The sequence below is a fragment of the Fukomys damarensis genome, unplaced genomic scaffold, assembly GCF_012274545.1.
Source record: "Fukomys damarensis isolate Sample0158 unplaced genomic scaffold, DMR_v1.0_HiC HiC_scaffold_16, whole genome shotgun sequence".
NCBI classification, from domain to species: domain Eukaryota; kingdom Metazoa; phylum Chordata; class Mammalia; order Rodentia; family Bathyergidae; genus Fukomys; species Fukomys damarensis.
In genome coordinates this window covers 136,040,563-136,052,214 of record NW_022900928.1, presented here as the reverse complement: position 1 = coordinate 136,052,214, position 11,652 = coordinate 136,040,563, and the positions used below count along the sequence as shown (strand labels likewise).

The window sequence follows — 11,652 nt, the reverse complement described above, 5'->3', positions numbered from 1 at the left end:
GCCGAGTTGGGGCTAACTTTTCCGTGGGTCCAAGAAACGTTGCTGTTTTTGGTTCCTTCCATGTTTTCCTTGTTGTAAATGGGACTGTGAATTCTGAGCTCTCTGTCTGCCAGAGTTGACACTGCTCAGTGCCCTCGTTATTTTATTTATTTATTCTTCCCCTTTTGTTTTGTTTTTCTCTTTTTTCGGTACTGGGCATCAAACTTAGGACCTTGGGCTTGCCAGGCAGGCACAGCACCACTGAGCTACCTCCCCACCCTACTCTTGTTACTTTTAGTTTGGTTGTTGCTGATAAATGAGAAAGCAGCTAGCTTTGGTCATTAGCCATCATATCAGTCTTAGTGATTGTTTCTGTTTTCTGTTAAGATTTTGGATTAACTAGGTAATCATCATAGCATCTGCAAAAAAGCCTTTTTTTTTAGAGAGAGGGGGTCTTGCTATGTAGTCCAAACTGGCCTCGAACTCACTATATAATCCAGATTGGCATCAAACTTGAGGCAATCCTCCTGTTTCAGCTGCCCAAGTGCTGGGATTAATAAGCATGTACCACCATGCCTAGCCCAAATAATCACTTAGACACTTAACGTTTTTTAAAAACTTTTTAGAAATATTTTCTGTTTCTTCTATTATTTCTGAGTTTTCTGTGTCCATGCCTTTCTATTTCACAGGTGATGAATGGAGGCCTTGCTATCATAGTAAAAGCAGGGACCCCGATGCCTCCCTGCCCCACGACTCTCTTCTGACTCTTGCCCTATGTCACTCAGGAAACACTGCTGTCACCAGCACAGAGTGATACGCAGGTGGGAGACTCTGGGAGGACTGTCTGCAGGTCCCAGTGACCTTAGTGCTGTCACTGGGCTTCTGGCCCTTCGTCTTAAGCCAGGATCCGCCGGCACTCTAGGAAACAGAAAAACACAGCCAGAGCTTCCAGAAGCAGTTCCAGAAGAAACCACTGCAGTTTGTGCCTGGCCCAATGTGATTTTCCCATTTAACCAGTTGGTTTCTTCTCTCTCTCTCTCTTTTTTTTTTTTTTTTAGGTACCAGGGATCAAACTTGGGACCTTGCGCTTGTGAGGCAGGTGGTAGAACCACTGAGCTAAATCCCCGGCCCCCATTTCCTCTCTTAAGGTCAGGGAAGTAGCAGGAGAGGAAATGTCCCTTCTCACTCTGCAGGGAACTTTCAGTCTCCCCGCCCTGTCCTTCCGGAAGCCAGCTTGGTCCAAAGGCTCCTTCCAGCTTGAAACCCTGTGCAATCCAGGGCTGTCTTGGACTACACTTCCCAGAATGCTCTCTGAATTCAGTGTTTACTTCCCTCAGTACCCTGGCAGCCAGGTGCAAACATTTCCTGTCAGTTGGCAGAAAACAACCTTGAAGAACCTTCCTGGGTAGCTGTTGGAGTTCAGAAAACTTAGGGATGGGTAAGCCTGCTTTCAATATCTCGGGCCAAAAAATGAAAGTTTAAATTTCTTGCACAGTATTTAAATTTTTATTTTGCATTCTGGTTGAGACATTAATAAAAGAAAAATGAAATTAGGAAAAAAATGTACAGACAAGCCTATCTTGATTTATTTCCAGAGGTTGAAAGTTGCAAATAGGCTAGACCCTTTCTCATACTTTTTCTTTCATTTTTAGCATTTCATTCTTTTCTGATAAAGTCTGATCTACATAGAGTAGAATACAGAAGAATACGATTTGTCGAGTTTGATATGTATCTGGGCTCCTGTAAGCAACCTGCTGTGTTGTTCCAGGATGATCCATCTTATTGGCTGTCCTGACTGGCACCCCACACTTCAGAGAAAACAGGGCGGCGGGAGCCTGGCCAGGTGCTGGCACCGTCCCATGAGGGGAGCAGCTTGAGATTAAGGAATGGGCAGGGAGCCAGCGTGGTGCGTGGTGAGGTGCCCTGGAAGGGGAGGGAGGAAGCAGTGAATGTTTACTGCCAGGTCCACTGTCCTTGTCCACATGGAGGCTTGTTAAGAACAGGGAGCTAGGGGACTGGTGTGAGGCGCATTCCTCGTAGTTGCCAGCAGGAGGGACGCTGTGGTGAGCACGCCACCCTGCAGCCCTCCCCTCCCAGCACCTGTTGCTCTTCAGCATCTTTTGAGTCCTGCTTCTTTCACTCTCTGGGTTGGTATGAAGGAGGGGCCATTCTGCATCAGTAGTTCCTCCTCCAGAAGGACCTGTTGAACTTCAGCCTAAGGACAGTCTCCATGTTCTGGTGTATGGTTCTGGTACTCAGCCACCTCCTTGCCTGCCCCTCCCATGGATGCTTCCCTGGCCAAGCCACCCTTCCCTGATGATTCTGTGTGGTCTGAGGCCACTGTCCACTCTTGGCTCTTGTGGTCCAGGCACCTGCACTTGCCCCTCACCAGGTGTCCCACACCAACAGCTGCCCTTCTCTAGGCACCTCTGCCCCTTCATCACATGGCATCCAAAGCCTCCTCCTGTATTCTGATCCTAGCAGTTCTGTCCTGGCCCATGCTTCCCACTTCCAGCTCTGGTGTCCCAGCGCATCTCCCGCTGGGTAAGACCTCACTCAGACCTGGTCACATGATGTCACGGAGCATGGCAGGGACAGATCGTGAACCTATACCCATACCCCAAGGTGGCTGGCAGAGCCAGGCCCTACTGCAGACCTGTGGGTCCCAGTGGCCCCCTTTGGAACTATCAGGTGCTGTGGGTTTGCAGGCCTGGGCCATCTGACTTCTGAGCCTCCAGGGACAGCTTCCCCCATCACCTTTGGCCAGCCATCCTCTAGGCCTTGCCACCATTCTCTGTCACCTCCTGTCGCCACCTGCCATTCTTTAAGAGTAGAGGGTATTCTCTGAGCCCAGCCCTGCAGTAGCTCCCCACCATGGCTCCTGCTGTTTCTCTCCTGTTCTGTGCTTTCTCAGAGTGGCGGGGTGTTGCATCCAGTTCCTGGCAGGGAGGGAGGGCTATGGCAGAAACCCCTGACTGTCCCTTTCTCCAGGAAGGTCCCCAACAAGTCCCGGAGGGCACTGTGGCCCAGGCTGGCAGAGGCCTTGTGCCTGCCCAGGACCAACTGCTGTCCTCCTACCCAGCCCAGTCCACCTCCGGGCTCTCCAGGTATCAGCAGTGGGCTCTGCTGTTTGGTTCTGTATGTGCACTGTTGCATTGACCACATCCCCACCAAGGGGCTCAGGGGACTGGGGACATTCCCTGTGAAACTCAGACAACCTAAAACTGACACACACAGCTCAGGAAGAGGGTCAGGAGGCAGCTGGCAGAAGGGGCAAGAGTGTGTGCCAGATCTGGGTAGCTCTGGCCTTGGCTGAGGGGCAGCAGGGGCCCCAACACCTGGGGAGTTGTCCTACCACACTGCCTGTGAAGACTCCAGCCCCAATGGCTCTGGCTTGTGATAGCCAGGGTTGAGGAGATGTGGCACATAGCACTGTCATTGTTGTTGTGGCTTTTAGACTGGATTTCACTATGTAGTTTGGACTGGGCTTGAACTTACTATGTCTCCCAGGCTGACCTCAAACTCCTAGCAGTCCTCCTGCCTCAGACTCCTGAGTGCTGGGATTATAGGTGTTTGCCACCATTCCCACCCCACAGCCAATGTTGTTTGAAAATGAAATATTTTAATCCCCAAATTTATATTCCTGGCATTTTTTTTCTTGAAATGCCAGAAGCTTTGCCACAGCAAGTGTGCCTTGTCCTGGAGTGGCAACAATGCCCTGCACTCCTGGCAGAGTCTGTCTTACAGCATAGCCCTGGATAGATGACAGGACTGTGTGGCCACTTCTAAATGTGAACATTGCCCATCCAGTGCAACCAGAAACTGGGCTTCATGTAAGCATTTCCTAGTAGTCTTTTTTTAGCATGAGGGATTGAACCCAGGACCTTCACACTGAGATATCCATGGCCCTTTTTTACTTTTTGTGTTTTAAAATGGTCTCACTAAGTTTCTAAGTTGTCCATGCTAGACTTGAACTTAAGTCCTTCTGCCTCACCTCCTAAATAGCTGGGATTACAGGCTATGCACCACCATGTCCAACTTCCTAACAGCTACTTTAAAAAGGTAAAAAGAAGCTAGTGAAACTAATTTTAATGATGTGTTCTTTAACTCCGTACTATCTCAAACATTATCATTTCAACTACTTCTTTTTTTTTTGAGACAGTGTCTCACTATGTAGTTGAGACTGACCTGGAACTCACTATGTAGCCCAGGCTGGTCTCGAACTCTGCCTCAGCCTCCCAAGTTCTGGGATTACAGGCATACACCACCATGCCCAGCTCAACTACTTTTAGATTATTAGAATACTTGAAGTTCTTTTGCATAGTGTACGTGGCACACCTGCCAGCCAGCCACACTGCAGAACCTCCCTTGTGGTCCCGAGACTGTGCCAGATGGCTCAGGTCTTCGGCCTGGGCACAATGCAGAAAACTGTGGTCACCACAGGATCCCAGCTGCCACACTCCACCATGGTGGCCTGGTGTCTTCTGCCCACGTGTGGCCAGGCGGTCCTGTCTGGATGAGCCCTGGGGCGGAACTGTCCCTCCTGTCAGTGGCACAGCAGTATCTTCATTCTGATGAGTGCACTAGTGGTGCAGTGGCTGGGCTGCTTCGCCTTAGGCGATGCAGGACGTCTTCCCTGCAGCGAGGATGCCCTCTCCTCACCCTGTCTGCTGTGTTCCTTCTGTCCTATCCCATGCTCCTCCCATTTCGCCTTTATTTCATTGTGGCTCCATGTTAATTTTTTTTCTTTCCCAAAGTCTGCAGTTCATGGTTCGCTTTCTGTTTTCTTGTCATTTCCTTCCCAAGTTCTTGCATTTATAGGGAGTGGTCTTCACTCTCCATATACCCCACTCAGTTCTTAAAGGCCATGTTAGCCCAAAGGTTGAGCTGGGGGTAGTCAGTTCAAGGTCAGCCTGGGTCACTGAGAGCCTGTGTGAAGAAATGATTAATGATTAGGTAAAGAGCATGGTGAAGTGTTGGCCAATCTGCTCTCTGTGTCACACCCTCTGCTGACGCTGGCCCAAACCGCCTTCCTCTCTACCAACAGTGGTGGCAGTAGGAACATGTGTCTCTTCCTGAGTGTCCAGGATGTGTGTGCCTGTCCTGCCTGTGCAAGAGGGGCCTGCTGCTTTTCTATCTGTGGTATTAGGCAGTCCCAGGGCCCTAAGCCACTCACTTGATCCCCATTGTGCTGTGAATGGTCCCTCCTCCCCACGGGCACCACTGAGGCTGAGCTTCTTGCCTCCCTTGCTGCTGGCCCCCACTTCCCATGGCCAGGGTGTGTACTGTGATGGCCACGCACTGTGTCTATGACCCATTTTCCCAAAAAAATCTCATTCAGGGGAAAGCTTTTATAATTACTGTTTTTTGTCCTTAAATCTGAAAGACATAAATATTACTACCTTACCTCATATCACCAGAAAATCAAACAGATTTTTAAAAATCAATAAGCTACATCCCCATGCCTTTTTATTTTTTGAGACAGGGTCTCATTGAGTTGCCCAGGCTGGTTCAAACTTGCAGTCCTCCTGCCTCAGCCTCCTGAGTAGCTAAAAATATAGGCCAATACTACTATTCCTGGCTTTTAGATTTTGAAGAAAGAAAGAGTAAGATCAGTGTCTTTCTCTGTCTTGTCTTTTTTTTCCCCCCTATGGGGGTACTACCTATTGAACCCAGGGCTTTTGCACTGAGCTATGTTCCTAGCTCTTTTCTATTTTTTATTTTGAGACAAAGCCGATAAGTCACCATCTTCAGGCTGGGCTCAAACTTGCAATTCTTCTGCCTCCACCTCCCAGAAGGCTGGGTTGCCAGTGTGCGCCACCATGCCTGGCTTCTTTCTTTGTATTCTTGGTCTCCACCATCTGCCTGTGCCTGAGGAGCAGGCTCAGTGAGGACGCCCCAGTGAGCAGTGGGAGGGGAAGGCAGGCGTCCCCTCAGGGGCCATGCCAGGTCCTGTACCAGGGCCACTGAGTGATGACTCAGGAGGCAGGGGCTGAGACAGAAGATACTCTCCTGTCCCAGGAGCTGAAGTGGCCACTGAGAGGCAGGGGATGGGCATGGGCACTGGGGTGGGAAGCAGCTGCTGAGGTGGCTCCGTGTCTGAGGATGTTGCTCCTTCTGGCCTTGTGAATGGCAGCCAGGGTGCAGAGGCAAGAGGATGAGCTGGGTCCCTGCTAGGCCAGCCGGCTTTGTTCCCTTAGGGGACCCTACCAGGATGGGAAGAGTGGCAGCACAGGAGTGACCAGACTGGTGGCACTGTCCTCTGTTGCCAGCGTTCCTGAGCAGACAGGACCTGGCCGCATTCCCTGTACCCTCTTGGGGCTTGAGGAGGGCTCTCATCCATTGGTGAGCTGCTCCTGGCCAGTGGATGCAGCAGGTGCTTCCTGACTGTCATAGCCTCTGGGGAGGCACTGCAGGGCCAGCTGTGTCTCAAACCAGGTTGCAGATCAGGACTGGGGGACGGACAGCAGGGCTGACTCCAGCTCCTAGACTGGATCACGGACAGACCAAGTCCCTGTGCCAGGCTTGCCCCAGTGCCCGTCCTTCCGCTGAGCCCTAGGGCCAGGCAGGTGAGGACATCCCAGGGCAGGACTTCCTGAATTTGGCATTGCTTGATGTGGTGCAGGGTGGAAGCCAGCGAGGCCACCTGCATGTACTGAACACACAGGCCCCAGAGCCCATGAGAGGCCTGAGGTTTATAGAGGACATTTCTGGTCAGCACTGACCCTGGTAAAAGTCTACAAGGCAAGGCCATGGCCGGCTCCTAAGTGCATCCTACAGATATCAGGCCTCAGCCTGAGGGCCACCAGTCTCTGCAACGGGTGTCCATCATGAGCCCCAACTCTTCCACAGACTCCAAAGCTCTTCTGTCAAGTGGTGGCAACTCTGTGTTCTCAGCTGCCCAAACCCCGATCCTCAGGGTAACTCTCTATCCCCCATGTTCCACGTCCGTACCATGCCAGCAGAGCAGATCCAGAACCTGTCCTTTCAGCCACCTTCACCTCTGCCACCTGACCCAGGCTACCCTCCTCTGCCAGTAGGATCTCTGCTGTCCCTTCCCAAGCCAGGCCAGGCCCCCACCAAGACCCATCTGCACAGTGCTTCACCCCAGACTTCTCTCCTCCAGGCCCGCTGCACCCTGTGCCTCCCTGGACCCTGCCATCCTTATCCCTTTACAACACCTCATGACACCCCACATCCCACCGTCTCCATCTCCACTGTGTGCTGACCTTTACATCTTGGCTTCTCTCTGTGAATCACTGGTCCCATTTGGTAGTGTGCAGCGATTGCTGTCCAGCGCTGGACTCTTTCCCCATTGCAGGTGACAGACATGTTGCAGTCCAAATCTGTTATTCTTGATCCCCACCAGGGGCTTTCGCCAGTGTCCGCATTGTGCTGCTCTGCCATCCCAGGGAGATTCTCTCTGAGTTCCAGCATCCCTGGATCATTGTGGACTTCCACAGTAGCTGAGAAAGACTTCCTGGAGAGAAGGGGCTCCTCACTGAGCTACCCCCAGCATCTGCACGACCTTTTCTTAATTTTTCATTTTGAGGCAGGGAGGGTCTCACTAAGTCTTTTAGTTGGCCAGGCTGATTTGGAACTTGCAGACCTCCTGCCTGAGCCTCCCAGAGTGCTAGGATGACAGGTCTGTGCTACCATGCCCAACTCATTTTCTTCCTGCTGCTTGTTACTTCTGTCACTAACTTTCAGTACAAGGCTGGATGTGGGCATACTCTCAGCCCTTACCAAGGACATGGAGCCTCTAACTCCCCCTTGCTCCCCAGGACCCCTGGTGGTTTCCCCCGGAAACGGCAAGGTTCTGTTAGCGAACAGATTTTTTTCTGGCTGAGGACAGGAGGCCCCACACTGACTGACCTGTCCTCTGCCCTCAGAGCCTCCCAAGATGAACCCTGTGGTGGAGCCACTGTCCTGGATGCTGGGCACCTGGCTGTCGGACCCACCAGGGGCCGGTACCTTTCCGACACTGCAGCCCTTCCATTACCTGGAGGAGGTACACATCTCGCATGTGGGCCAGCCCATGCTCAACTTCTCGTAAGTTCTCACGAAAGCCCGTGTCTGAGGGAGCTGGCCGGTGGACACGGAGCCAAGCAGGGGGAGGGAGCCCGGTCTGTCTCCTGCGCAGTTAGTAAAGATGGCACATTCTGGTGTGACAGTTTTGTTTGTTTGTTTGTTTGTTTGTTTGTTTTTTGGTACCGGGGATTGAACTTGGGTCCTTGCACTTGCAAGGCAGGCCACTGAACCACTGAGCTAAATCCCCGGCCCTGGTGTGACAGTTTTGAAAGTGTTTAACCAGTCACCACATTACAGGCTCATTTGTGAATGCATAAGAACACAGGCTGTATTTCATGACATTGCCAACCTTGTTCTGTGTCCTGTATTCATCACCCAGTGTTACCTGAAAGGAAGAGGCCGTAGTTCTCTTGAGATGCACCCCAGCTAGCTGAGGGCCTAAGCAAACAGCGAGTGCTGTGGCTGTACATTGTGCCCATGCTCAGAAGCAGGTGCTTTGGTTACTTTGCTCATTGCTAGGACAAAATACCTGAAACCCCAAGTTAAAGGTGGAGAGGTTTATTTAGCTCACAGTTTGTAGAGGTTTCAGTCGATAGTTTGCTGGTTCCAAGGCAAGGTGGCATCACAGAGGAGAAACAGTTCATGGCAAAGCAGGGCAGGCAGAACGCAGTGAGCAACAAGCAAGTCACAAGGGACAAGTAACCACTGTAGCCCTCTTTCTGTCCCTTACATTTTATCTAGGCTACCTGCCCTAGGGAGTAGGTAGCACTGACACCCAGGGTTCCTACCCAGAAGTATGACAGACCAATCAGAGGACTGATTTTAGTAGTCACACACCTTAATCCTAGCTTCACACACTCTAGATCCAGCCAGCTCTGAAAAGCTCCACCTGTGACTGCATGAAGCATTGGAGGACATGTAGACACAGTCACAGCACAGACCCTCTGAGGCCCTCCAGTTGTCCTCACACCTCAGAGGACAGATAGTACGTAGGGTCTGAGACTGAAGAGCCACCAGGGCTTGGAAGTGGTTGAGAGATTTTTTTTTTTTTGTATAGTTTAAACAGTAAAGAAGTATAAAAAGCAAAGCTCCTTTTTCCAGTCTCCAGGGCACAATTAAATGTGAAGCATCTAAGGTGGGTATGGTGGAATGCACCTATAATCCCAGCCCTTGGGAGGCTGAGGCAGAAAGATCACTAAGAGTTCAAGACCAGTCTGAGCTACATAGTGAGTTTGAAGACATTCTGAACTACAGAGCGAGACCTTGTCTCAAAAACCTATACCATAAAGAATCTGACTAAATCAGCATGGTGGTAGAAATCAGAGATCCTTTATGTGATCTTTTTATTTTGTTTGTTTTTTTCAGACTAGGTCTTCACAAACCTCCTGCCTCAGCCTCCTGAGTGCAAATGAATTGATTGGACCCTTAGCCCAGAATATAGCTCTAAAAAGAAAAGACCTGCCACCGCACCTGTAATCCCAGCTGCTCAGGAGGCTGAGGGAGGAAGATCAAAAGTTCAAGTCCACACTGGACAACTTAGTAAGACTTTGTCTCAAAATAAAAAAGTAAGTGGGGCTGGAGATGTAGGTCAGTAGTACAGCCCTAAATTTCCATCCCTAGTACTAAAAAATGAGATAAAATTAAATGTTAGGAAAGAGGACAGTCCTGTTAGAGTGAGATTTTACTGTAGCTGCCCCACAGTGTCTGTGTGAGGTGTAGGAACTGACAGGGCCTTAGGGAGAGGTTGCATCACATGTTCAGCAAAAAAAAAGTTCCTGGCAGGGTTTGCTGAGGTGTCCCTGGAATACCAGCTTCTCTAGAGGCTGAGGCAGGAGGGTTGCAAAGTCAGGGCTTGTCTGAGCAACATAGCAAGACTGTCTCAAGCCGGGCATGGTGGTGCACAGCTGTAATCCCAGTACTCAGGAGGCTGAGGCAGGAGGATCACTGTGAGTTCAAGACCAGCCTGGGCTACATAGTGAATTTCAGGTCAGTCTCCACTATATAGTGAAACCCTGTCTCAAAAAAAACCAAAAAAAAAAAAGACTGTCTCAAAATAAAGAGTGAAATAAATGAGGGGCTAGGACTGGGCCTATACCTCAGTGCCTGAGACTTGCCTAGTATGTGCAAGGGCCTGGGTTCAGTTCCCAGTACCCATACTGTACTGCCAAATAAAGAAGAGCAGTTCCTGTGTTCAGGAGTCAGTGGTCCATCCAGAAGGCAGTGAATGTGGCTGGGGCAGGGCAGAGGGGAACCCTGCCACTACATTCTTGGCACCCACAGGTGCTCCTCACTTTTCTCCTCCGCACAGGTTCAACTCCTTCCATCCAGACACGCGCAAGCCCATGCACAGGGAGTGCGGCTTCATCCGCCTCAAGCCTGACACCAACAAGGTGGCCTTCATCAGTGCACAGAACACAGGTGCGCCTCTGGGCCAGGAAGTTGTCCAGGTGACCTCCGGGGTGTCCCTACCTGTGGCTGCTCTGGTCTCAAGGCAACCTGGGATGTGCCCAGCTGGGAGGGGCAGTGCCTAGGGCATTGGTGGGCATGGAAGTGGACAGAAGCCAGGGTGCCTGTCCACCTTACCCCTTCCTCTTAGAGCTCAAAGAGGGGGCACAGGCGGGAGGGCTGAAGTCCAGACGGGACCCACCATGAAGCACCTGCCTCAGGAGGGGCTGCATATGCTGCAAGCCTGGCCTGCTTGATTACAGAAGTGACTCCTGTCCCCTGCAGGTATTGTGGAGGTAGAGGAGGGCGAGGTGAATGGGCAGGAGCTGTGCATTGCATCTCACTCCATTGCCAGGATCTCCTTCGCCAAGGAGCCCCATGTGGAGCAGGTGAGCCGCCTAAATCAGTGTCCATAGCATGGCCTTTTCATGGTCACTGTCTGCTTCTTTTTCACTTCTCATACTGTCCCTCATTCAGTCCCAAGTCCATGGTGAGCATGAAGGTTGTTTTCAGATTTGTCAGTCTCACAAACACCTTCATATTCGTATTGCCCAAGTGTATGGATGCGTCCAAGCCGACTGATACACCTCTCCCAGGTGAGCTGCAGGGGCAGGCGTCTTGCATTTCGCATTCTGTTGGCTGCTAGTAAACTGCTCTTCTTGACAGTTACAGTCCCACAGCACTGCAGGGAGCCACCCTCTCCTTTACCTCAGACTCTTTGGTCTTTTGAATTGGATAAATAAAAGATGGTGTTGGTTTCTTCCCTTCTTTCTGTACTGAGGATGGAACCCAGGGCCCTGGACATGCTAGGTTAGCGCTCCACCACTGAGCTACATGCTGAGCTCCCCTCCTTTTTATTTTTGGTACTGGAAATCTATCTCAGGACCTTGCACTTGTCAGGCAGGCATGGAGACACACAGCTAAATCCCTGGCCCTCAGCCCTTTTTATTTTGAGACTGGGTCTTGCTGAGTTGCCCAGGCTGGCCTCAAACTCACAGTCCTCCTGCCTCAGCATCAGGAGTAGCAGGGGTTTCAGGCCACCGCACCACCTCATCTGTGTTTTGAACCTGACTTACGAGGGGACTCATTCTGCATGCCTGTTGGCCACTTATTTCTTGTTCTGTATGTATGTGCAGAGCCCTGGCCTGGTGTTCTGTGGTTGTCAGGTTGATTCTTTTTTTTTTTTTTTTTTTTTTT

At 51.0% G+C, this 11,652-nt stretch overlaps 1 protein-coding gene across 1 annotated transcript in view; it reads left to right on the top strand.

Annotated features, from left to right (window-relative positions):
* The first annotated feature begins 1,325 nt into the window (after nucleotides 1–1,325).
* The window catches only part of LOC104849986 (THAP domain-containing protein 4), a 14,691-nt gene continuing 4,364 nt past the window's right edge, over nucleotides 1,326–11,652 (top strand). Inside the window, exons 1-4 of the mRNA XM_010606662.3 lie at nucleotides 1,326–1,417; nucleotides 7,872–8,031; nucleotides 10,319–10,428; nucleotides 10,741–10,844. Coding sequence (XP_010604964.1) covers nucleotides 1,414–1,417; nucleotides 7,872–8,031; nucleotides 10,319–10,428; nucleotides 10,741–10,844 — 378 coding nt within the window. The 5' untranslated portion in view covers nucleotides 1,326–1,413. The remainder of the gene's footprint in view (nucleotides 1,418–7,871; nucleotides 8,032–10,318; nucleotides 10,429–10,740; nucleotides 10,845–11,652) is intronic.